This window comes from Gymnogyps californianus, chromosome 5 (assembly GCF_018139145.2).
Source record: "Gymnogyps californianus isolate 813 chromosome 5, ASM1813914v2, whole genome shotgun sequence".
Lineage (NCBI taxonomy): Eukaryota > Metazoa > Chordata > Aves > Accipitriformes > Cathartidae > Gymnogyps > Gymnogyps californianus.
This window is the reverse complement of record NC_059475.1, coordinates 46,969,918-46,997,200: the sequence shown is the minus strand read 5'-3', so window position 1 is coordinate 46,997,200 and position 27,283 is coordinate 46,969,918. Positions and strand designations below refer to the sequence as shown.

General features: G+C 44.6%; 1 protein-coding gene across 6 annotated transcripts in view; it reads right to left on the bottom strand.

Annotated features, from left to right (window-relative positions):
• The window catches only part of ADCK1 (aarF domain containing kinase 1), a 78,412-nt gene that overhangs the window by 9,630 nt on the left and 41,499 nt on the right, over nt 1–27,283 (bottom strand). For 3 of the 6 annotated variants that reach the window (XM_050897492.1, XM_050897496.1, XM_050897497.1), the window contains 3 exons: nt 15,843–16,001; nt 11,887–12,045; nt 8,570–8,686 (listed from right to left, as the gene is read on the bottom strand). In XM_050897492.1, the coding sequence (XP_050753449.1) occupies nt 8,570–8,686; nt 11,887–12,045; nt 15,843–16,001 (435 nt within the window). The remainder of the gene's footprint in view (nt 1–8,569; nt 8,687–11,886; nt 12,046–15,842; nt 16,002–27,283) is intronic. The other 3 variants (XM_050897493.1, XM_050897498.1, XM_050897494.1) reach the window with 2 other exon arrangements.

Genomic DNA, 27,283 nt, shown 5'->3' with positions numbered 1-27,283 from the left:
TAGAAAGCACCCATACTGTTGAATTCTAAACAAAAAAGGAAGGTTACACTTCTAGGGCTTAGAGTGTAATATGTGAATAGTGACCTATCATTGTAATTCAGACAAAAGGAGTTCATGTTTCTGGAGAAAAAGTTTAGGAAAAAAACATGGATTCTTCATATACATTGATTTGCCAGTACTATGCGCCTTTATTCCACCCTTTTTGAGAAGGCCACTGGATAAATAACATACACAGAATTCACTTTGGAAGAATGCAGTTAGGTGAAATGAGAAAACAAATGTGTGAAAACCTCTACTTAGGAGAAGGGAGGAATTCAGCATTCATTTAGGCCATGTAAGACCTTGGGGTGAAGGTGCATCGCAAATTAGACAAAAGGTTGCAGTGATTTATGGAAGCAAAGACCAAAGTAAACACATAGGCATTTTGTTATGACATGGAGAGGTCATCTTTCCTTTCCCTGTTTGTCATCCAACACAACGAGGTCCTTATCATTACCAGGGTCCCCCAGCATAGTTCTGCTGCACATCATAAAAAAATAATAATCACCCTTGGAATCCTGCATTCACTTCCAGACACCTCATTAACAGAGAGATGCAGACTACACAGAGTGAGTTCAGAGAAAGCAAATAAATGAGCAGGATGCAGGAGGAATTTACTTGGGAAAAAGATTAAAAGAGCTGAAGATTCCGAAGTTGGCTAAGGAATGGCAGAGGAGGAGCAGTCTACCGATGTTAGAAGGTTTGAATAGCAAGGAAGCAGAAGCACTTGTAGCACTGGATGTGCTACAGGAAATACAACTAGGCAGAAGGGGGTGTAATCAAGAATGGCATAATTTAGGCATAACACATAAGAAAAAAAACTATACTAGTCAGCAAGCAGAGCTGAGCTTGATATGTCAGGATGACGCCAGACTCTGGCTCTGGCCAGAGGCATGTCCTTGCCTATTGCCAGAAGGTGTGTTATTGCCTAAAAGAAGTTCAATTTGTCTGTCTGTGCTGCAGCAGAACATGATGACTACAGTCACCAAGTGAGCCTGTGGCCTCACCAGTCAATGCAAATAGCAACCTGCCATTGCCATGTCACATGACATGACTGTGACACTGTGTCAGGCAAACCACACATTTTCAGCCCAATGTTTTAATTTAGAAAAAACTGTAGCTGAGGAATAAGCAGATTGCAGACGATGAAATGGAGAGTCAGCAGCCCAGGCAAAAACAATGGAGTGACAGATACATGTATAATAGCCAGACTTGGAGTAACTCTTCACCAAACTAAGCACATAAAGTTGATTTTATGTACTCAATATGGCAAGGATGCTACATGTCACAAACTATCCTACGTGAGTTACAAGCCAATACAGGAGAAAATAAGAATGCAGTGCAGATATTAAGGATTGTTATTGTACAGTATCACATAGTCTCTTTATAAACTGGTCAAGTTCACTGGAAATAAGACAGAAAGCATGACTTTGGAGGCTGTTCCAAAAATTGACTCTTTAGATGGTCAGAACCTTTCCCTTAAATCCCAGCCTAATTTTAATGATGTCCAGTTTAAATCATTTCCTTAGCTAACATAACCCTAGAGTTTAACTAGTTCCTTCCCTCTCCAGTATTTACTACTCCAATGTGTTCACCAGTAAGATAATTATCAGCATAAATACTGCCCCATTTCTACAGGATGCTCCTTTATCTGATGTGTCCTAGGAGTCAACCTGCCTTTTACACAGTCGCACTGCACTGGAAACACACACTTACCCTGCGATTGACTAATATCCCAAAGTTAATTCTAATATGTCACTTCCCTCTGATAAACTCCCAGCATATTTAAGAAACTCTTCTTATTAGTTTTTAAGCACATGGCTTTTCACTTGGTATTGCTCATTTTTATCCCTTTCTATCACTTCAGTCCTCAAGGCAACCAAGTGCTATTGCTACTCTGGTCCTCCTCTACAATGACAGAACCTCCCAACTTGGTGTCATCAACAACCTCCTTCACACAGTTCTGTTTGTGTCGAGGTCATCACTGAATTTATTAAACAAGATCAGTTTGAAGAGCAAACCTCACAAAACTCCACTACGGTAATTTCTCTCCACCATTGCCTCTATCAGTTTCTTACCTACTTTGCCATTTCCCTACTAATCCCCACCTTTTCTAGTTAACCGACTCATATCCAGCGTACCAAGTATTTTACCGAGTACACCTACTGCATTTCTGTCATCTAATTCAGAGGATCCCAAGCTGTAGTATAGGTAGCAGCAGTGATATATTTCTTCTTGTATATGTACACAGCTGCAAACTGTGTTGCTGCCACCAGTTTTGAAAGCCTAGACAACCTGTTACCCTCGCATGATCCACTAGGAGCTACTTTTGATGAACCCATATTATATTCCCTTGCATACAGCCCCATAGCAGCAAACTCCCGGGCAAACACCAGCCCCTGTATGCAACTCTCCTCATAACAAATCAGCACACCCAGCTGACAGAGCAATCTGACAATAACAAAACACTGGAAAGTCCATCACAAATGAGTATCTTTACAAACACCAATACGCAATAGTTAGCAAGAAACCTCTCAGAAAGGAAAGAACGCGTGCAAATTTGAGCCTATGAATACTCCCATAGTAAAAAAGATGGCACATATATCATATTCATGGGTAGCTGCAACGTAACAAACCAGCCTGGGTTATCCAGGGAAAGTCACTGATAGTTTCCTAGCCTTGTGAGCAAGCTGGAGCGGTCCTGGCTCCATGCCACCAACTGACATGAAGAAGAAAGGCAAAGAAAAAAATCCTGTGATGTGGTCCTGTGGAGCTGATCTCACTGCCTGCCCCTGATAAGTCCCAGATGAAACTGCCTGATAGGGCATCATCCCTTCCTGTCCCACCTCCATCTGTGACTGTCTCTTTAGATCAGGAGCAGATACTAGTCTCTGGCCTTAATTTGGCTGTAATATTTGCCAATTATTTTAAGAGATGGCGACACTAACTTCTATTGATCTCATTAAAAGTAAAGGTCATTGTGCAGCTCATTTCTCAGGGCTCAATATTACCTCCTCAGGCCAAAATAATAGCATTGATTTTGGAACCTTAATCGAAGGTTAATTGGATTGAAGAGTGTATTGGGTTTTTGCTTTCTTTCGTTGTTGTTATTACAGCCATCATCTAAGTGTTTGCTTAATCCTGCTAGGGCAATCCTGCCCAATTAAACTGGTGTCAAATTAGCAAAGGGTGTGAATGGAGAATAGCCACAATTTGGAGCCTGTTCTGTGTCTCTGCTCTGAAATGGCTCTTGTCCATAGCCGATTAGGATGGTCATACACAAGAGATCCAATTTCACACTCTGCCCTCTGTGATCCAGTTGTGAGGATCAAAACACAGTGCTCTCTAATGCAGTACTATCACTATGCACTCATCTAGCATCACAGCAAGGTGATGTCTTGGACACACACGATGTCATTAAGATACAGGAATAGTTTTTAGGACTCCTGGAGTGTACTCCTAGCATGTCCCATACTCTCTGTTGGGCACTGAGGAAATTATTTTCCTGCTCAATGCCCCATCTTCCACAGCATTTAAGTGGGGAGAAATATCCTGACTCATCCACCCAGGGAACTTGATAAGTTTCTACAGATTCTCAAAAGGACACAGGTAGAGCAGACCAGTCGTTGTTTATTTAATTGTTTCTTGCATCTCTCTCAGACCCAAAATGGCCACAGGGATCATTTTCCCTTGGCTTTAAATGTAGTTGTACTTCCTTGGACTTAATGTAAAGCATCTTGCTGAGACTTAAGCAATTGATTGACACTGATGTGTGAGACTGACTTTCAGTAATAAATGGGTTTATGTGTAATTTAGCTCTTTTACCTGGTGTCTTTGCACAGTTCAAAATCTGGAAATGCTGGAGGTCACTATCCTTGTTTACCAGTGCCTTGTGAATTTTCATTAAGCTTCAGAAAAGAGGAAATGTAGGAGAATCTGCAAGGAAACCTCTCCCCAGACTAAATCAGCAGGTGCAAAGAGCAAGAATAGCCATTTTCCCCAGAAACAGTGTTCTTCTCCATGCTCCATTTCATCTAACACTTGAGTGTTATAAGCACAAACGCTTGAGATATGAGAGGTTTCTACACTTGTGCTGACAAAGGGATCCCACCCTGGGAAATCCCACTTAAATTTTAGCAGCTACAAGGCAGCAGCTCCTGACTCTTGGCAGAAGGGTAAATCCCACACTGAAAGCGTATTTCAAGTTGCAAAGCTGTCAACCATGAGAAGGTAGCTGGGCTCTTTACCGAGCTAAGAGATACCATTCCAGTGCAGAACCCATTTAGTAACAGAAGGAAGCAAAAAGCCACAGTAGGATGGGGTGACAGATGGCAAGAATTGCACACAGTAGCTCATCTTAAGTACCTTAGCTGTTTGCTTTCACTTCTCAGCCGGACAAAACACTTTCCTGACTTCTGAATCATCCACGGCTCATGACCAGGCTCTTGGTGAGCTGAAGTACATGGCATCGTTTCCTTTCCCTGACTCAAGTTCAAGCCAGGGCGATCATGGGGGACTCTCCACTTGGCTACCTGAGCTGGCTGGTTAGCTGGAGGCAATACAGCACATGCCACGAGTGCATCTGTAAGCTCCACAGCTCCCACAGCCTGCTGATCCAGCAGCCTCTGCGGAGACAGGCAGAGCATCCACAAGGAGGGACAGGGACAACCCACGCAGCAGATCAGAGATAATGTTAAGATTTGTATACAGACCAGGTCTCTCTAAATGAATCAGGTAAAATCAGAATGAGTGCAAAAGGAGCATTTGTGCCGTTTGGGATCTTCTTTAAAAGTCCATGCTCTAAGTAGCCTTGCTATCCTTCCTTTCCTCCTGCATACAGTATGCTACAAACATCTTGAGAGCCCTTCAGTCTATTTTTCCTCCCTTTCGTGCTCTACCCACCTCTTCCAAATGTATCTTCCCAACCAAGACTGTAAATGCTCTTGTGTCTTGAAACAGGAACAGCCCAGTTTCCAGGTGGCCCCCTTCTTAACCCTGCCATGGCCTGGTCTTCCCTCAAAATTCATGCCAGCTCATTTCTTGATAACTCCCCTCTCCAGGCTTCCCTCCCACTGTCAATATCCTAGCTGCATGCTCATCCTCAGCTACACTTGCACATGAATAAGTAACTGTTCCACAGGCAGATATTTCAGTGTTTGCACTTGTCTTTAGAAATCAAAGCCTTCTCTGATTAAATGCCATTACAATCCAGCGCTTGGACGGATCCAGAGAGATTAATGTGCTTTTGGGCAGCTTTAATGATAATCCTGCTACAGACGGTATTAAGTAAATGTCAGTAACCTGGTTTGAAGGGAGCTTTCACCTCAGGGATCCTTTCCATTTAGAGGAGAGGCTCAGCTTGCTTTTCAAGGCTGCATTGTCACACAAGAGAAATCCTGCTTAGTGAAGACTCCTCTTCCTCCACCCAGTAAAACAAAACGGAGTAAGATGATAGAGGGGTTGATAGATAAATAGATTGAGGTGATTTATAGGGAACTAATGCATCTCTTGAAAGCCAGAACTGCTGTATATTATAAGTCATGTCAGAGTTTTGAAACCTTGGTTGCCACCCCCTCCTCATGCTCCTTTCAGCGTCTGCTGCCTTTTGCTCACTTCACCACCATGCCATACAGTTCTTTACTGAGGCACCAACAGCAGCAGCTGATAATGGACCTTTGTCGTATTTGTCCCCATCTGCTGCACCTTGCCAGAGGAGAAGTCTGGGGTGTGCACTGCTCCTACCTCATCTTACTGTGGACATAATAACAGACCTCATTCTCCATCACATGATTCTGACAGGCTCGGTATTCCCTCCTTTCTATTGTTGCTTTATTGGCAATCAGTAAAAGTTAATGATTCATTTCGGGGTGTGGGGAGAGAAAAGGAAGAAAGAACAGCTCAGCACAGGCACTGAGAGAGTTTGCAGAAACTTAGTCCTACCACTGAGCTGAGTAACATACTATACCTGACAAATTGCCGGAAACTCTGTCTGTTGACAACTTTTTAAAAATTACATCTTAACCATTGTTTAGAGACCAGCTCAGAATCAGCAAAATATGTGGTTTCATTGCTGCATGGAACCTATTGTGCCAAGACGTCACAAAATGACCTTCCCAACAGCACGGATGAACAAAAAAGAGCTGAATTTTCACCCTAAATCTCTCCTATCGCAAGCAAAAGGCTCTGCAAGTTAGAAAAACTGAAATTAGCTGCTTCTTTACTTTATTTTGGCACATAATGGCAGCAAAATATTCCACTGAAAGGCTGAAGTCGTTGAATTTTCCACCCTGACTGGCTGGAGAAAGCTATGGAAGACTGCAAAGAATGTTTTTCCCTAGGCTTCTCCAGACAACTTTGCTATCTCCAGCAGTTTGAGAAATTCGAAGAAGCAACCAAAGTCCCAGGGAGCTACACTATGCTAGCTACCTTGATCTCAGAATGGATCTGCTGTCCAAGAACTGTGAGGAAGCCCAGCTCAAAATCTGAATGTACATATTGCTCAAGAGTCTTCCTGCTAATGCATCAAAACAAGCCTTTCTGACTATTTCAAGACTTGAGGAATATTCGCTGTTGTATCTGAGCGCTGTGGGCTAGACTTGACCTCTGCCTTTATAGCAGAAGAAAAGGATAGGATAAACTCACTCAAAGAAATTACTCTCTTGCTCTTGACCAGTTGACTTGTCCAGGCGAATGGAGCTGACTGCATGTTCTGCCATAGATGAGGCTTTTAAAATCTCTCTTGATAGCAAAGTCCATGAGCTACCATGTTCTCAAAAGTCACACTATGCTGCTCTTTGCAGACCAGATGCATCACTGAGGCACTTACCTTGGTAAACACAAAGAAAGATCATCTGCACAAACTAGGCACAGAGAAGGAATTGTGTCTACCTCTGATCAGCTGACAATGACCTCTGTGATGCCCTGATGAGAGGGAGGAGGAAAATCAGTGCCCAAATGCTCCAAATTCTTACTGATGCAGACGTGAAAGGATAGAGACTGCACTATCTACAGGTGAGGTTGTATTCATTTAAGTCCCTTGAATGAAAATGGACCGGACATCTTGCAGGGAAGACAGCATTGTTCACTATTGCCCATTGACCTTGGCTTGTTCATCACAATTACAATGGAAAGACAGTCTCAAAATCTACTTTAACCTTAGACCTTCCTTTCCTGTATTTCAGTGGAGAAACACATGAAAAGGTGCCTGCCTTTCTGCCTGCAGAGGTTACTAGAAAACATCTCATTGACTTCTGTGGGGTGCAAGAGCAGAGGAAGAGGCGAACAGGCAGAGAAACAGGCAGGTTACTCAGTCTTCCACCTGTAATTTGGCTGAGCTCTTTAGGCAGAGAAAGAGCTGCATGCTGACTTAGGGAGGCAGCTGAGAAGATACACTTAATGTTCTCTCCTTGTGGGGCATACCAAACTTACATTTCCCCTCCCTTGAGAGGTCTTTGGCAAGTCTCTAACTGATGCCACATGAACTTTGCCATGGATAGAAAGGGAACAGAGACGAGGAAGAGCAGAGAGAGAGGAAGCGTTGAGATTTTGGAGGTAAGTGGACGGACAGATTAAGTACAATTGATTTTATGCCGTAGCTCTTTGATAGCCAGTCAACCAAGTGCAGCTTTGAGGCTCATCGATAGGGCACAAGGGGAAAGGCAAGCAGCAGTGCCTCAGTCAGCACTGACTGACTGGGAGGGGTGGCTTGACACACTGTCCAATGGCTCAAACCCTTTCCCTGGCATCTTCTCAGCCCTTCTGGGAAGTAATACCTTCTTTTCCTCAAGAATCTCTCAGCCACAGAGAATCCAAAGTGCTCTCACAACTTCATGCCACACATACAAACTATTTCACTCGTCAGGGAAATGTAGCCTCTCTGTAGGGATGAAATCTGGCAGCTGTTTAATGAAAGACTGCAGAACTACACAGTAATGTAGGACCAGGAAGCAAAGAAGAAAACTTTTGCATCCAGAAGAAAAAGGGAGATTTTGGAAAGCAGAAGAAAACAACCCATGTCAGAATACTATGCAAAGCACCACGGCTGAGCCTCCAGCACTCTAATAACTGTGATCATATAAGACCTATGATTAAGATCTCCTGCATAAGGTGATAGCTGTTGCGATACAAAAGCTACATCCCATGCATTTGTCCAGGAGAAAGTTACTGCAGAAGAAAGAGAGGGAAAGAAGAGAGACAAAAAGAATCAGAAGCTGAAGTTGTTCCTTTAGGATAACAGGAACTGCCATCTTGGAACAAACCATGGGTGTATGTAATATAAGAGCATGGTCATCTTTCACTATCTGTTTCCTTGAAGATCTCTCTAGCTGTGCAGCCTACAGGAGAGTGTTCCCCAAAAGGGGTTATGTACTTTTCCCAGAAGCACAAGAACTAAGATCTCAGATTGATTGCTCTGTTCACATCTGTATGTGCTACCTTTTCTGCCCCCTCCTGTCCTGTCAGCCTCCGTTTTGCATCAACGTCAGTTTTACATTGCCCCCCACGCCCAATTCAGAGATGACTGAGAAACTACCTCATTGACATTGATGCCATTCCTCTCCATGTAGGCCCTGTCATTCACCTGTCCCCCTTCCATAAACTCCATGAGAAGGACGCGCTTTGTTGAAAGCTCCCAGTAGATCCTGGGGACCTGAAACAGGAACAGATGGGTTAGGTCAAACAACAGGCTGGGAAAGCAAGGAGAATATATCACACACAACCCAGAAAAGGAGTACAAACGGAAGAGGCTGAAGTGAGGGCTTGTTTTTTTCCTGAGCACAAGGCAGGTAAATCCATCTACCAGCCTCTTCCCCAGGACAGCAGCAATGTGTGCAAGGACAACACACCAATTCAACGGCAGCAGGATCTGTCCTCATGCAACATTTCTGGCCACGCTCTACAAGATTTTGACCACCTCCCACTCCCACTGATGTCTGAGAGCTTTCTTATCTGTTCTGCAGCTCCTCTAGCTGGGCTGTTTAACTAGTACCTATTGCAAGTTTCTGAATCATCCACTCAGCTCCTTTAGACAGGAACTGCATCTTGTTTGCTACGCACAGGGCCCACTTATGCAGCTCTAAAAATGATAAGCCATCGTCATAAATTGTATCTCCGCAGTGCCCCTTGGAACACAAATGCCTTTGAGCTGACAAACCCTGCACACTTAGGCCATCTGCAATTGAACTGGGAGAAAAATCAAGTGTCACAAATAAGGGGCTTGTCACAGAAACCCTGGGAGACCCTTAACTATCTTATTGCCAACGTGACACAGTAACAACTATAAAATGTCAAAGCACTTTTCATTCTATCTGCAGTAAATCAAGCTGAGTGAGGTACCAGTAAGAGGCTCGGTGTCACCCAGGGAGGCAGTGACGCAGGCATCGCTCAGGCTGGCTCCCCCTTTTCCAGCCTCTCTCTCCAGCCAAATTCTTTCCATGCTGAAGTCCCTACTGTCAACAGTCCTTTGGCTGACTGTGCTGACCAATCTCCCAAGCTGTCCAGATTTGCCTTTGCACATGGGTGAAGCCACACAGGTACATTTTACCAAAGATATAAGGGAGCTCCACCCATTCCCATCATTGTGCCCCAGTAGAGATAGACATTTTGGATCCTGTAAAGAGAGAGCCAGTTGTGCAGCCCCCTCGCTTGCCTGACTCAGCTGTGGACTCAGGACTCGCACACTGCAAGTGTCCAGCACCTTGGGGCAGGACAGGAAGAGGTAAGAGGTGTTGTCCTTCTAGTACGACCAAAGCCAGGGGAACCAGCCAGGTCACTGTAGCTCATCGTAACTCCTGAACAAGCAGCATTTGTTTTATACTCTGCTCGTAACTACTGACAGCGTCTCAGTCCCTCACAAATTATCTGCCTCCCCCACAGTTCCTGTCCTAGAGAAACCATTTTCCCAATGTCACCCACTTCTACCTTACGATGTGGGTGCCGCTTTAGATCAAAGACTCCTTTGCTGAGCAATTCCAACATCCCTCAGTCCCACCGTTCAACACTCCTGGCATACTTTGCATGTTAACCTTGTGTAGACTTTGATGCCAGAGATCCACTATGGGCAAGGGGGATTCAGTTACTCGCAGCCTTCCCAGCTTATCTGGATGTCCATTCTTTGCAGTTAGATTGGTGAGAAAGCAAATCAACTCCAAAACTAACAGTTCCTCAGCCCATCTAGCTCACTGATCCCTGCTGCCTTAGATCGTCTCAGATGACACTCATTCTTGTCTCAAGATTTACAGGGGCAAGTCAGTAGGCTTGTAAAGCACCACCCATGCTCTCGGAGATGCCTCTCTCTCAGCCAAATTCTTCAGTGATTTTTTTAATTACTCACAGATGTTTGGCTGTAATGCTAGTGCATGGAAACAATTTATCTCTGGCTTTAAAAGCTCAAACAGTTTCACAGCAGAAAATCTACTTCTCAGCTTTCTAGCGTGTTTAGGAAAATTAATGATACAGGAGCCCAATTCTTCTGTTGCCTTTGGGTGATGAACACGTCTCTGAATTGGCAGGTCAGACGGGAAGATCCATTATTTAGCCATCTCAAGCCATTTGTTATTGTTACACATATTGATATCATGATAGCTCCTTAAGCCAGCGAGGAGGTGATTGGCCGTCTCCATGGGGATTTACTTCACAGTATCCTAGTTACAGCTGCAACGGATACAGCTCTCCAAGGTGCATCACTTCTGATAAGCGCCCACTCAGCAAAATCATTGGCCTTTGGCCTTCTGTAGCCCTGGTGGCTTTTAGCTATCTGTGTCTATGGGAAGGCCACTGCTGCCGCTGGACTCCAAAAGGACTGGCCCAAACCTGGAGTCAGGTGACAAGGAAAAAATGGATGCATCAGCCTGTAAAGTTTTACAAAAACTCACCTCATCTCAGACATCTGTCACTTCCATCTTGGGACTTCTGTATAAACAGGAGGTGAAAACCTCATTTTGGTATGTGTATGCAGGAGGGTCCAAAGGAGGGTGCATTTTTTGCTGCCTTTGTGTATGTGCAAATGCAGTTACGTCACTGACTGTGCCCACAGCACTATGTGTGCTTGACCATACTTCTGTATTTCCAGAATGCACACAGTGGAGGCTTGTGCCTCTTGTATGTCAGCAAAAGATTTGTGCATGTGTGAATTTGAAGATGTGAGCTTATGTCTTGCCAACAATGAGATGTGTACGTGTCTGACTGTACTTGAGACATTTGTCAGTGACCTTAGTGTGTAGCAGGGGAGGTGGGGTAAGAGTGTCAGTGGGGAAGAGCACAATATGGGTGCAGTTGAGTTTGTGTATGAAGGTAACATGAATGCATTAGCCATGGATGTGTATGAAGGATGTATGCTCAATTCCAGGGTGAGAATGTGGTTTTTTGCAGTAGGAAGGATTCATGCGAACATGCTTCCTCCTGAGATACACAGTGTCCCCAATCCTACTTGACATCATCAGCTTCAGTTTAGCTTTTCTGTTTTATGTCCATTTCTTGCCCTCAGTTGAGATAAAGCCCAGGAAAAGGTACCATCAGATGGCTCAGCAAAGAATGGCAAATTCACAGGTCTCTGGACAAGTTCAGAAACAGTGTTTGGGAAAATGAATAGCAGGCTCCAGAGACTGCTGGCCCCAAGCCACCACTCCTCATCCAATATACGGTGCCTACAGTAGGAAACAGACAAGGAGGAAGCATGTCTCAGAGCAGTTTCTGGTCCATATTAGCAGAGCAGTCTAGGATGAACAACACAGTGGGACTAAACTCCATTCTCCCTCTGTATGGTTCTTCCAGGTGGTGAATGAGGTGCACAAGACGCATGAAGTGAGATTATTAATGCACATACACACATGGAAATATGTGTTCCCTCACCTTCAGGAAGTCAAAGTTCTTGAGCATATGAGCAACCTTCTCAGCATTTCTGCCTTCATTGAGGAAATCCAGCTCCAAGGGCAGATTCTTCTTAGCTTCTTCCACCAGCCACATGAACTCAAAATCTGGAAAGATCTGCTTCACAAGCAAGAGGAGAACCTGAGAACAAGGAACAGACAATCAGCTGCATCCTGGCTCCAAAGCCACGCAGCTACACACAGTGCTGTTTTGATAGGAACATTCCATGTAACTTACAGACAAAAAACACCAAACTGCACCCCAAGTGCTTGTAGGGTTACTGCAGTATCATAACACAACACATGGTGTCATGCCTTGGTCGTGCAACACAAATTTTGGCTTGGCCTTCCACACAGGCACATCTAGGAGTTAAATGATGGCACAGACACCAAAGGGAGCCCAGCTGCCTGCTGCCTAGAGGTAAGAGAACAAAGCCCTGGAGAAGAGCCCACATGGCCAGATCTCACCAAGGGCATGGCCCAGGAGCAACTCTCTTCTGAGTCCTATAATTCTACAAGTCACTGGCTTCATTCCAACAGCCCTCAGATAATGCAGAAAAGGAAGATCTAAAGTAAGACTTGTCACCTCTATGTTACTTCTTCCGCTGCTGAGCCAGAATTTTGCTAGCACAGAAAATCCACTAGGCAGTTCAGAGAAGACAGGGGAGTTTGGATACAGATAGTAGGCTACAGATCTTTAAAGGACACTTCTGGTGGGGGTCAGAGGGCAAGTTTCTCGTCAGCATCAGTCACAGCCATCCTCAGCAATGCGGAGGTAGTGTTTTCTAAGTATCATATATCCACCACATGGCATCCTCTTCTTCTTAAAGGGATTAGGTATTCAGCTGCACAGGGCCTTGAAAAGCCCAGCTGAAAAGTTCCTGGAAACGTTTGCTTAAAGCAACATTTAAGGGGCGAGTGATGGGTAGTCCTTCCTGAAGAAAATCAAGATTATGCGATTGGATGGCATAATCAAAGCTGCACATCAGCCAAGCATGCTTTCTGTCCAAATGAAGGGCCAGTTTCTCAACCAGTGTCACAAATTTACACAAGCTGACAATTTAGACCACATCTTAAGGAAAATAATTTGTTTGGCTTTTTTTAACTACTTGAGTCATGAAACAAGAATAAAACATAAAAATGCAATCCACTTTGCTGTCTTTATCTTACTTGTTCTGTACATCCATCTGAAAATGAAAACAGACACGTCAGTGTGTGTTCCTGGACAGTTTCCCTTTCTAGATCTCCACCATTGAGGTGGGAATTCCTGCACTGCAGGAGGAACATTTAAAGCACACACAGAAAGCTGCTATCATTGAAATGTATGACAAAAAATAAATTTATGAACCATCACTGCTCCTGTTCAGCTGTGTGAAAACATTTGTTCTCCACCCCTGTCTCTACTTCTCTTATCTAAATGTCAGTTCCAAACTCAATGTTCCTTTAAAAATGTAATCACCAGGTTCCAGACACTATTGAATGATTTTTCTACTGTTATATCTAGAGGCATAAATCCTTTCAAATTTATGTCACCCAAATGAAATGTAACCAGCGATCTTCATGAACGTGTACATAAACTTTATAGGGGCTGCAGGATTATTTCATTGGTGCCTGATGTGAGAAAATTCATGCATTGTTTTTTGCTTTCTTTAAATGCTCTTTTGAATCAATTTGCCAACTTGACCATTACCAGGGACATACTTAACAAGTATTTGGCCTGTCTCTTTTCTGACATCTGTCTAACATATTGTCTTGAAATAAGTATTGATATAAGAAGAGCAGTGAGGTATCTCTCTCTGGATTATCAGATGCTGTACTGATTTTTAAAGTCAGCGCTGATGCTATGAAACCTTAAGTGAATTTAGGAATTTTCCATCTAGCGTTTCCCATTCAGATTCCTTCCAATCAGTCTCTAAATAAGACCATCTCCATCAATATTTAAATCAACCTCCTACCTAGCTGCAATGTCTGTCTGATTCTTAAAGGACTAGAACCTCAGTGCACATAATCCGGCTTTCAGTGCAGCCTACACAAAACTAGTCCCACACAAGGATATGATGATGCATGTAAGCCAACACTCCACAAGAGATCCTTTAAAAACACGACTGCATGTGTCACATTGTGAGCTACTTTCCCATAGCTGTGTGTACACAACAGATATCAAGGATGACAAACTAGACTGTCTGTAGAGGAAGGACAATACTAAATTGCCAAAAGGAAATACACTGTTTTAGTTTCAAGTTTCCCAGGAGGATTAGTCTAAAAATAGAAAAGACAGGAATCATTCTAAAATTATTTGTTTAAATGTCTCTTACCAGTATAACCAGCAATCACAGCAACATAGTGTGAGGTGGGATTTCTTCTGTGATACACACTGTTAAAAGGGCAAATGTCCCAAGGTGGATCTAGGTCTTGGCTCATTCATACACAATCCTCTTATTGCCCTGGTCTCACAGTCTTTCATTACCTGCTCATCCTTCTTCCTTGACTGCTTAGTTTCTGCCATTCTGTCCTGGGTAGGAGTGAAGGATGTCATAAGCCCCGTGAGAACTGCTGTGCATGTGATGACTCACAAAAGCAAACTCAGCGGGCAGACTACTGTAGTCAGTCCTGGAGAGGACCTGAATCAAATCCAAATCTACAGCTGGACCCAAAGCCAGTCCAAACAGTTCTCTGTTCTCAAACCAGCACTGAAACAGACATATCCCTTCTTACTGGGGTATCTTTATTGAACCCAAAAATTTCATTCACTACGAGTTCAAAATAAATATTCAGCTGCAAATTGACGTGCTCCAGCTGGAACCAGCTGTGCTTCTTCGCAGACTAGCCAGGATTGCTCAAAGCAGGGTGTTTTAGCTGCCTAAACAAGCTTTAGTTATGTGCTCCTCTGAGAGGGTGCTGGCAGGATCTGTGATTCCTGATCTCCTTTGATGGAGAACTGTGTGTCATTGCATCAGCAGTACCCTCTAAACACTTATCAGATCCCCTCAGCTTAATCTTCCCCTCTTTAGTCCCATGGACATACCTGTCTGCCAATGGATGTACACATTACTGTACTATAGATACAGATATATGCTTATTAGGAGAGCTAAAAGGTTTAGTGTTACCATTTACAGACCTAATCCTTCCCCTCTTCTCCACCTCAGCCCTGTCTCCATTTCCTGTTCCCTGCCACACTGTTGGCATCTTTGACTATTGCAATGCAGTGCAGTGTCACAGCTTTTCTCCAGTTCTTCCCTTCAATGGGCTAGACTTAGAAGTTTGGGAGAAGCTACAGCATTGCACTGGGACCATGAGTGGTACCCACCATTCAGGAGAGGAACAGGAGACAGGCATTGAAACTTTTTTCCTAGCTGAATCCCTCATTTGTGTGTCTGCCTCTGTTAGGTGACCCTCTCCATATTTCAGTGTTTTTGTTTCCAGCATGAATCAGCCCAGCATTAAGGAGCTGATCAAGAAACAAAACCGAATCACAGCAACCTCAGCCACTGTTGAATCTACACTGGAATTTAACTGAAAAAAACATGCTAATCATGGAGAATGATTTTTCCTTGGCCACACAGCCCTGACTGCAAGGGGAACTGAGACCAGTTTAATCAACCAGTGAATGGGCACACAGGCTGGAGAGAGACTTCAGGACTCACTCTCTAGTTTTTAAATCTCATATGGACTTACTCTGATGTCATTCATGTTTACCTGTCTTCTCCTTCCGCCCTCCTTCACTCTTACCCTCTTGTTCAGTCTCTCCATCCACACAATCACCCACACTGCAATTCCCACCAACTTTCTGTATTATTCCCGTAAGACAGCATTTATCTCTGTGGAGGTTTCAAAGCTACAGGATGGTGTTGTTATACCTGCTTACACCATGGGTGAATGTGGCCCCCACATGTTTCAATAGCAATTGCTCTGTAAGTCAAAGTCAACAGGTTGTTTTACCTCCATAAGCAAAATATCCTTGGAGCTCTGAGCTTGGACCTTTGGGTGTTGGATTTTCACTGCCACCGTTCTCCCATCCTGCAGCACTGCCTTGTGCACCTGGGCTAGTGATGCTGCTCCCAAGGGAGTGTCCTCAAAACTCATGAAGAGCTCTTTTATCTGCCGGGAGAAGAGAAAGAGGCATCAGCTTGGGGTGCCAGAGACTAACCTAAGGAAAGCCCTGCCCACAGGCCAGACAGCATGTGCCACAGCTGAGCAGGCTCAGCCCTTTCATCCTTCCTCTGTCCCTTGCCTGAGCCTTGTCACAGCTTGGCCTCCCAGTGAAGCCTGCCAAGCACGGAAGTGCCCTGGAGATACTCTGCTTATGGAAACCTGTGGCAGAGCCTCAGCAGTGCATTTCATCTAGGACATGGAGTGGCCAGGCAGCATGTGAGGGACCCCTCCAGGCTGTCCTGAAAATGGGTTGGAGCAATTATGGTCAGCATCCTTGGTCGTTACTGGGTGCAGAAGCCAACAAGTGTCCCTTTGCATGTGTTTCTTTCACAGATATTTAATACCACCCACCATCACCCCCTGAAACCTGACAGCGTGTATTCCCATGCATTACAGCAGCATTAGCTAGCTTACTTGGTGAAAGCCAGCACATGACCGGGAGCGGTGGTAAGGGCTGGATTCAGGGCAGGGGGACAAAAATTGCAGTTTGTACCTCTGATGACTTTGCCTGAAAACATGTTTCATGTATGTGATGGACTTTCTCACACCTCCAATAAAAGTAACCACTGCTCTCAGATCAGAAAAAGCACTAGGTGGGGACAGCAAAGCACTTTGCGGGCAGGAGAGGAAATTATTAGCAGCTCTGGCTGTGAAACTCAGGACTAGACTATAAAGAAAGTCGCAGATGAAGAAGTAGATTCAGCAGGGGGATGTCCAGGAAGCAAAAACCTAGACAGACATGGGTGACTCAATGGGAGACGGGCAAAGGCCCGTCTGCCCTGCATAATACAGCACCCTGCTAGAGACCCTCAGTGCAGCACTGGGCAGCTCGGGCCCTGGAAACACTATCACCATGGCAGTGTGATATCAGCCTGGCTGACTAGCCAGGTCCCTCCGCACAGTTATTTAGCTCAGAGGGAGTGCCAACATGGTTATGTGGCTTCAGGCATGGAGCTAGTTCATGTAATGCTAGTTGAGGGTTTCTGTCCTGCTCTGTAGAGCAAGGTGCAGACAAGCTCTGAGGTATCCAGAAGTCAGCAAAGAGAACCTGTCCCACCCTTCCCGCAGGCTGGACTGATTTCAGGTGAGCAGTTGAGAAGCCTGTAATTTATGCAGTAACAAAAAAGAAAGAATATCAGTGCATTTTTATAACCTGCTTTTTAAAAGGTAATTAAAGATGGGAGCTGCAGTGAGCTAGTAATTAAATATGAATAAAGATCTTCTAAGCAAAGTCTTCATGCTAAAGCGTTAAACGAATATTCTTTTTGCTGACAAGGAAGAAAACTACTATACAAGGAGCAGCCTGTTCCCTCCTGCAGCTGCCAGGGAATGAGCCCCCTCCCACACCACCCTACCCCTTCTCTCCCAGCCCCTTCCACAGAAAACTATTGCTAGCAACAAACTGGAGCATTTGCAGCAATTAGATTCCAACAGAGACTCAGCTGCCTCCAGTAATTCCCTAGGAAGGTGCATTTTATTTATTTATTTAATTCTCTTTGGTCCTGGCAGCAAAATCAATTAAGTAAAACAATTGCATTTAAAAACAACTAGTTATGTGTTTTTTAATTACAGCAGGTCCATAATTCAAACCTATTGACATTCATGTCTCAAGAGAAAAAAGGTTTTTCTCTCTTTCCCCACTGCCCTTTCTTTTCTCTCTCACTTCTGGATTTTGAGATTCTCGTTTCAGATTAGTATAAAGAAAGAAGCACCTACAGGATGACAGATGGCTCAGGGGACATGTGTTCAAGACACAGGGATTTTTACCTTTATGTGAAGTTTGTCTATCAGCTGAAGAGAGGACCTGTTAAGGGGAAGAGACTTAAGGTAGCCAGGAACATGTTGGGCTACGAGATCCCGTAAGGAAGGAAAAAATGCAAACAGAGAACTTGCCACATGAGGTCAAGCTGGGGCTTTCTTCAACTCTGTCACTACCCTACATCCTCATCTTAAAGGGATGTACCCTTTACAGAGTAGCAGCCAATACTACTAGTCTAACTGTCATAAGAGTGGTAACATCCTCCAAAGGTTAAAGCACAGAATTGGGAGTTCACTGGCCTGAATCCAGCAAGGTACATTTATAGTAAGACCACATATAAATTGGATAAAATTCCATCTGCTCTGGATTTCAAAAGCTTTTAATTGCCTACACAGGTCAATCCAACCATTTTCACCAGTATTGAATGCATGCAGAGTCAAAAAAAAGAGCTGCACATATTGCCTCTGGCAGGAATAACATATACAATATTCTTGTGTGACTACATTTTCTAAGGAAACATCATTTGAAGAAAGCTGTTTCTAGGAGTTCTTTTGGGCAGAAGGATTTAATTTAAAAACTTGTTATTTAGGACAGGAAAGCCAGGTTAGCAGTCATGTCCGTTAGAGCCAGCCCAGTGGCCCTGCTGCAATTCAAGGGGGAATTTGTGCGCGCCCACAGGCTGCAGGCGAGGGCAGTAAGGCGAGAGACTCCAACAGGGTCAGAGAATTGATGGCTCCTCCAGGAGCAGAAGGGTAGAGCATGCACATGGGGGAGGAAGCGGATCACAGCCAGGCCATTACATGAGCAGGTGTGAGGCTGAGATAAAGCAGCAGCGCAATTATGGCTGGGCTGCAGGACCCCCCACTTAGCAAATCACCCTCATTCATTATGAAATTGTCCTTTTCGCAGCTCGCTGGAGGCAGCTAGTGCCTCTGATGCAGGCTGTGTGCCCCAGACAGGCAAAAGCGAGCGAGAGGCTGTATGACATGAAAGCAGAAAAGAGGTGAGCCAGGCTCCCACACTGCGGGCTGGAGAGCGGGGTCCTTCCCAAGGGAAGGCGGCTGCACCCATTTCATGCAGACAGGGAGTTCTTGGAGCAGGCTGCAGGCTCTTACTGCGCACAAGCACCCAGCTAATAAGCACCCTTAACAAAAACTCTAACCATCATTTCCAGGATGGATAATTAGCAAGCAAAGGTCTGGGACAGTCTCGGAGCCCACCTGACATGGTACTTAAGGAACTCTCAAGCTTCTTTCAGGCCACAGCTGGTCTCAAAGGGCCTTATCAAACTGGCTGTTACCATCTGTAATCCTGGCAGGAGATGAAACAAGCATAGTTTCCAGACAGATTTAATAAAGGTTTAAAAGAGAGAAAAGGAACTTTAGGGCTGCTCTTTCAAAGGAGCAGGACAGCCAGCTGCAGGTTTACAGCTGTACAGGTGAGCAGTGTCCCTGCATGCAGTGTTTTCCCTCACTAGCCTTCTGCACGGCCAGCTCCCCATTGGACACATGCTCAACCAGCAAATGAATGTGTCACTGTACTTCACTGGCTGGAAACACAGTCCTGACTGTTTAATTCTAAAGAATGAAGCTCATTTACTTTTAAATATGCAAAATCTTTTCGTGATTGTTGGTATTAGTATTCATACCTCAGGGAGCTGATATAAAAGCTCTTACAGGATCTATCTACTTAGACACTTATTAGTATGTATTTGTGCTGAGGTTGCACCTAGAGACCATCATTAAGCCCAGAGTGCCATTGTACGAGGTGCACAGCCACCATGAGCCCTGCACAAACTCACGCTTTCCAGTAGTCCCCAGTTGTCACCTACAGGCCTCCTCACAAGCTGAAGTGCCTTCCAAAGCGCACACTGCTCTGCCCAAGGTCTGTGGAACACACCAGCTGATACCACAATGCTGAGCATCAGAATGCCTCAGTATTTTTTGTGAATCCTGTCCTTAAACACTTAGGAAGTTAGTGGAAGTCAATTGGATTTAAGCTCCCAAATCCTGAGTCCTTTCTGAAAGTATTACCTTACACAACCTGCCCAGCGTGTTCTGAGAAGTCTTTGACAGAGCTGGGATTTAACCCACATATCCCAACTTCCAGCCTGATGTCTTAATCTCCAAACCATAAATGTTAAATGTGCATGTCTTGCTAGCTAATTTCTTTTGCAATATAGTGCCTCTTAATCCCAACCTTTTTATATCCATGTGCTGCAGCAAATGATCAAATATTATCACCTAGTTTCAACCTGCCCACTCCAGAGAGAGGTATGTTCCCTTCCCTCTCCAGAAAGGCTGCTAACAAGGTACCCTGGAGCAGGAGCCTAAGTCACAGAGCGCCTTCCTGGCCCAGCACTACATAACATCATCCCGAGTGGGATGTAGTGGCTCTGCTCTGCCATAGTGACCACAGCAGATGAACGGTGGCCATGTGTCAGCAGTCTGTTCAGGACAAATTTAGGGTGCAGCAGGATGCAGGATCACTAACAGAAGGTGTCTCAACATCCCAGCTCTGTTTAGCTAGCAGGCTGAACCCCTTCCAGCATGGTGCTCCAGACCCCTGTATGTGGTACAGCCAGAATGAGGTCACTATGGGGTCTAAGTAAGAGTATTTTGCATTACAAGTCCTATCCAGGAGGTTTCCAGCAGAGTCCAGGACAGTTTTGATAATTCTGGTTTTCCATAACCACTTACAAAGAACCTTTCCTCAACTCTGCCAGAGCTGAACCACTCCAGTACAGGTTGTGTCAATGAGGAGACTTTCAAATGCCCAGCGTTTCCCAGGGGAAGAGAGTCCTTCACCAAAGCATTTCAAAACTGCCTTCAAATATTTCCCAGGACTTCAAAGGACTCTTCAGCCTGGAAAGAAAGACAATGGGGAGGGAATGTCACAGAGCTCTATAAAATCACTTCTGTCACAGAGAACAGGATTGGGAATCCTCGTTCACTCCACAGAAGAACTCGGGAGCAGCAAATTGTCGATTAGCACACAAGATTACCAGATGTCAGGATTAAAACAAGCAAAAAGAAGTATTTTTTCCCCACACCAATTAAGCTGTGGAATTCATTGCCACAGGATGTTATGAATACCAGAAGTCCAGGTGGGTAGATAAGTCAATGAAGAAAATACATCACAAGTTATTAAACACCAAGATACAATCTCTGGCCCAGGAAATCTCTAACCTTCAGATTACTGGAAGCGGGAAGATCATACCAGGTAAAGCTTAACTATATGCCTGCCATGCTTTTATAGCCTTTGTCTCTTAGCCAACACTGGCTACAGTTGGAGGCAGAGTGGTGGGCTTCAGCTTTTGGTCTGATCTGTACAGTCATCCTTATGTTCTTCAGAAGCTCTTCCCACCAGACTGACCAGTCTCGATGACAGCAGGATGGACAATGGAGGAATTGTTTCACCTGCTGCTAGCCTGGGACTCAGTCGCTGTTTGACAGCCTAGGAAGTTACTGATAGACCCTGTAAGTTTCTGAGAGTGCAAAGGGTATGAGGGAACCACAGCTAGAAGTGGCCCAGTCTCCAGGGTAAACCCTGAGCACTGGTAACAGTGCATCTTCATGAAATGTCTGTCATGTAATTTTCAGACAATAAAGTTGCTTCTGTTACCAGAAGTATTATAAATATGCCAGAACTGAGTGTAAATATGCCCATGTCAGGGGACTCTGCCAGAGTCTGGCACATCTGGGGAACATGCAGCAGGAGCTGAGACCATCTCAGACAGAGGCCATCTCCAGACACTTCACTGTGCTCCACAGCTTCACCAACCACAGCCGCTCAAAATAATTCACGAAAAGGGGCCCAACAGGGATGATGCTACTCTCTTATCACCAAAAAGCAATGCAAACTGAAACATTCAAAACCTCAACCACAATTTCACAGCAGATCTCCTCATCTGATCACAGCATACTGTAATTGTTCCCGAGTCTTGCGTTTTGTATTTGGAGATAGCAATCTGTGAGATGTCCTGCTATTTCAGAAGGGCCTGACTAGGCAACACAGGATTAACTTGAACTTCTTGCCTCCAAGATACTCATCACAGGCCATGATACAACAGAGCTCCATTAACAACAGTATTGTGTTGTGATGGCCCGGAGCAGCTTGCAGTCTTCTAGCATTTTGATGCCATGCAGCAGCACAGGAAGATGCACAGAGGGAAGTTGGTATAAATCCATTCAAGACAAAGGGAATCATACAGTTGGGAGACAGGTCCATGGCAGAACCTGACAGCAAGAAAGTGATTAAGGTAGGTAAATTTTGCACATCTCCTTGTGCTGTGATTCTCCAAGCTGGAATTCCCTGGATGAGGTGACTGGATTCATGTTTTTTCCATTCCTGATAGAGACAGCGCTGAACAGTCCCCTCTTAATCATGGCTCCATGGATGGCAATTTGCTAAGGTGAGCTCAGTCTGCAGGAGCTTTCTGAGTTTTACACAGGGATCATGCTGTCTGCAGCCTCCCAGCCAAGACAGCGCAAGGCACTGTGATAATGGGACTCGTGAGCTTACTGGAAAACAGACCAACACAATACCACTCTGGGAAGACACCAGGGTTTCCCAGGGAAGGTTTGGGGGCTGCAGCTGCCATCTTAACACTGCCTAGTACAATGTCACCTCTATTTCATGTGGCAGAATAGCTGAAGAGTTACTCAGTTCTATGTCTGACACAGCATTTCTAAGGCTTGTGGCTCCCAGAACTTTTGGAATTCACTTTATTGATGCTAGGACCCTATTGCTCTCAAAAGTCTCAATGCCTTTCCTGGACTAGGTTTAACGGATGTGAACCTCATCCTAGGCTGGTCATCTTTTCAAGTACATACACGTAACTATCCATGGCACCAAGGATTCACTGATCCCTGCAAGTCTGCAAGACCAGAGTTCTAGGCATGAGAAAATGTTACCTTGGAGTAGAGCGATCTACTTCCCAGACAGCAAATGAGGTTTTTTTCCATTGTCCCAGCCTTTCTAACCCCTCTACGAAAACAAAATGTCACAGTGTTGCTCTGAGAATTATTAAGACAGCAAAACCTGAAAGATTAGATTTATCGCAGCAGACAGTGGATTATGAAGAATAATTCATCAAACGTCAGAACAAACAGCCCACAATTTATAGACGGCTTTGTTGAGTCAGTGAAATCTGATTGGACTTCTCCCCACCTAATGAATGCCAAGCCTAATTGATGGTTCCTAAATGCATCTGTCAAGAACATGTATTTATTAACTCAATATTTTTAATAATATTGTAGATATATACAGAATAGTGGTTTTCTTCTGAATGGGTCTCCTGGTGTTCATATTACATATACATGTAAGTGTGCATGTATGGTGTTCATATTATATGCTGCATCCAAATGAATACAGGTAAAAGGTATGTGTGTATTCTGATGCACTGAAACAATTACATACGGCTTATTACACAAAATCCCTGCATCTTTCAGTGCACAGGATGGCAAAGCAATGTGGTCCATTTCAAGGGGAGATGTGCGTTAAGGTGCCTGCCTAGAATTTGGAAGAGCTGAGCTCTAACATCGGCTCTCCCTGATATCCCATGTGATGCTGGGCCACACCATGTCACAGAGCTCATGCATGGATGAGCAGAATTAGGGCTGTCCAGTCAGCTATAAATCTGCCCTTATCTAATTTCTCAGGACCAAATTTGTAACTTTAATATCCTTTTAAAAACCTATCTGTATAATACATACACAGCAGTTACTACACACACAGCTACAGAGATGTAACTTCATCTGCCAATGGTAGATTTCTCTGGCATTTTCTCCCGGCATGCTGATCATTGCTAACTTGGTTAATCACTGCTAACGTTGCACTGCAATAGCACAAAACCAGGGCTGTCCATCAACCATCAGCCTTTCTTCTGGGAAAGGGCTGTGAGCCAGCTGGGGTACGAAGTTCATCTTTTCCTGTTATTTCTACCTGGTACCACTTTGGTACTCTGCAGCCCACTACCAGCTATACCACTGAGAATCTTCTCTGGGATCCTACCAACAGCATTTCCCAGTCACAAAGCCATGAACGTTACAGCAAATGAACTCTGCTAAAGGAAGAGTCCTTGATCCCAACATCCGGAGACCAAAGTTGGCTCACTCATTCACTGCCTGATACCTAGGATCCTGGCTATTCCCTCTTCTGCTCACCTACCATCCTCTTTCTGTAGTCTCTTCTGGCTAGAAAAGCAGTAGGAAAGCCTACATGAAGCCACCCTTGCTTTCATCTCATCCATCCACTGAGCTGTACAGCAACAGTATCAGTCTACTTGCTATAGCACCTTTAATTGTTACAGAGCCATACTTTGAGGAAAAGCGCCTTTTATTCCATACCTGATGACTCCTGCTTAACAGTCTGTGCTCAGACACACACATGGTAGCTTCATTTATTTTCCTAAGTAAAGTCAGATCCTTAAGACAAGGCAGAACTGTCTGAGAACATCACTCATCCCAGATCGAAACCAATCTCAGTGGTGACAGCTACAACAGGCAGTAACAGCAAGGAGCAGACAGAGCTGATATATGTCTCCTGACACTCTACCTGTGAAGGTGGACCTCATCTCCCATCTCTCTGAAATGTGAGCCACTTACCCATGGCTCCCACAAACAAACAATATTCAGTCCAATAAAAGCAAGGACTGTCATGGCTAGACTGGAACCTAACTGGCTCAGGAACATCCTCCTGACTGGCACAAGGAGATAAATGTTTTTCATCAATTAAGCTATTGGGTGTCCTACTATCTTCCAGAGACACAGGATGCAAAGATTAACAGACTAGCTCAGCACCCTGAGAGTCAATGCTTTCAACAGTTGGAGTTCTACAGGTTTTCCACTAGCATCACCACAGCCTCTTCCATGCTTAGCTTCATTCAGCTGTTCTTTGTCCAGGTGCTGGTTTCACAAAGCACTCTGAAAGCAGAGAGACTGCACGTTAGACTTCTGACATAAGGCAGATATCAAGCTGGATAGTAGGAAAGCATAGTCCAGACATTACCTGCAGGGCTAGCACAACATCTTCGGTAGCACAAGCACATATGGCAAACCAGAGAGAGGAAACAGCAAAGCTGGGATGTCTCAGAACAAGTCTCTAACCCATCCACCAGCGTGAACATTACTCCTGGTCAAAGTACTCCATTTCAGACAATGCAGATAGCTTCCTCCCATGCCTGTAATCCTATGCTCAGAATTAAATTCCAAGAAGCTCTTTCTTTCCAAAATGTCCATTACCAAAGGAAAGATTTTGCTGTTGGAAGCTGCATCATAATTTTAAGCTGCAAGTCCAGTTCACTTCCCTATAGAGAAGCTGGAAGGTGGAAGAACCTTGCACCACTGAAATCAATTATTTCCTCAGGATCTCCCTGAATGACAACAAAGTACCAGTCCCTCTAACCCTGATGTGGCCATTGGGAAAATGCTCATTTCCTGTTTCCAGATGCAGCTAATCAGCACAATGACCTGGCTTGTTCAGCATCCCACTTCTTTCCACCTCAGAATAAACACCTTGTGCAGCTAGTCGCCTTCCTGCTATCCTAAACCACTTCCACGACCCAGTCTGTCTGTGACTGGCCTCCAACAGCAGCCAGTGTTTCCTGATCCAGAGAGTCAAGCCAGAGTCCACCAGCAACTATGCTTGTGTAGAGAGAAGGTGGAAAACGATAATCTCTCAAAGTGCACACTAAATAGTGTCACTGTGCACACTATTTTGCATGATATAATCATCTTATAGTCTATGTAAAATGCACAGACCAAAGCAGAGTAAAGCTAAGGCATGTATATACATATATATTCCTGTTCACTTCCTTCCATTCCATCATGCTGAAAGAGAAAGTAGTGACTTGTGAGCTACTTATTCCCTCCAATAGTGCAGGCTATGGGGCAGATGCTCCAACCTGCCCCATGTTCCCCACCCTCCCCTTGCACATACAAATGCTTCCCTTTATCTTAATTTGCTCTTTCATCTTGAGCTGTCTCCCACTTGAATGCTCATTAAATCCACTCTTTTCTCGCTGTCTTTTGGCAAAATATTACTTCACCTGCATCTCTCTTGTCTGTGAGGATGGAGCCACATTTGTCAATCATTCAGACAGATTGGAATCACAGTCCTTCAAGAGCACACAAGTTCTCCGCTCCCAGCCATTTTTTGTGTTTTAATTGAAAGCACTCTCCTTCTTTCTCTTTCTCCCCCTGCTAATAAAGGAGGCTCTCACTTGTTGTACCAGTGTGCAGTGAGAGCAGAGCAGAAGACAACTCTCTGCTGCCAGTAAACTTTCTTCTGCATCCCATCTGCCAAAAGGGACTCCTATCCCATGGTTCAGGAGGAGCAGTAGTGGCCCCTTTCTACTGAGATCTTTGAGGCGTACTGTGTTCTCTGCAGCTCTTCAGCTCCCAAGCGATAGAGCTGAAAGTGCTAACATAGCAGGAACATCCCTGTAGTTCCTAAGAAAGGGAGCAGTTTCCTCAGACTTCTGCTCTTCTAATGGTTCTGTTAGCGTGTCTGAGCAGCTTCCTTATCCCTTTCCCAGCTTTCTGGAGATGTTCCACAAAGGTCTGCTCACAGCCCCTACCCCCACCACTGCATCTGGATAATAGCTCACATAAAATTCCCACCTCCTTTCTGGTGACTCGTGGTTCTACCTCTGTACTCTAGATCAGCCTGCTTCTAGCCAAACTACAATTTCAGCCTGTCTCTCAGACATCTCCTTGCAGATAGTCATCTCTCTGTTCACATTCAACAAAGCTAAAGCACGGTTCCTGATCTTCTCACTCCAACCATCCCCACTGTCTCCTTTATAATCACAACAGACAATGTCACCAACTTTCTGTGAAGCACACCTGCAGCCTTGGCCTTGTCACCAACATTGACCTCCCTCCAGATCTCATTTCCAGGCCAGGTCTGAATCTAGTACTAGACATAGAGTACTAATGCTCACTAGTGACAGGTGACAACAATCCAACTGTTCTCCACCTGTCCCCTGCAAAGTTCCCATTTCTCTTGAGCCACACATGTAGTAAGACATGTGTGGACCCCCAACATACCCAGAAACCCTTGACTGAATTCCTGCAGATATATTCCCAAATGACATATCACCCCTACAGATGCCAGCAGCCTGCTGCAAATACAGCACATTTGGAAAGAATCATCAAATCATAGAACAGCCCAGGTCGGAAGGGACCTCAAAAGATCATCTGGTCCAACCTTTCATGGGAAGAGAAGCCTATATGAGATTATCACATCCTGAAAACCTCCAGTGATGGGGACTCTAGCACGTCCCTGGGGAGGTTGTTCCCATGATTGATAGTTCTCAATGTAAAAAATTTCTTTCTTTTATCAAGATGAAACCTCTCCCAAAATGCCATAGAGAAGAAAAAATGCCACAGAGACAGAGTCAGTTGGCACATTTAGGAAGAAGGTAAGATTTCAGAGAGTATCCAGAAGCAAATGAATTTCCAAG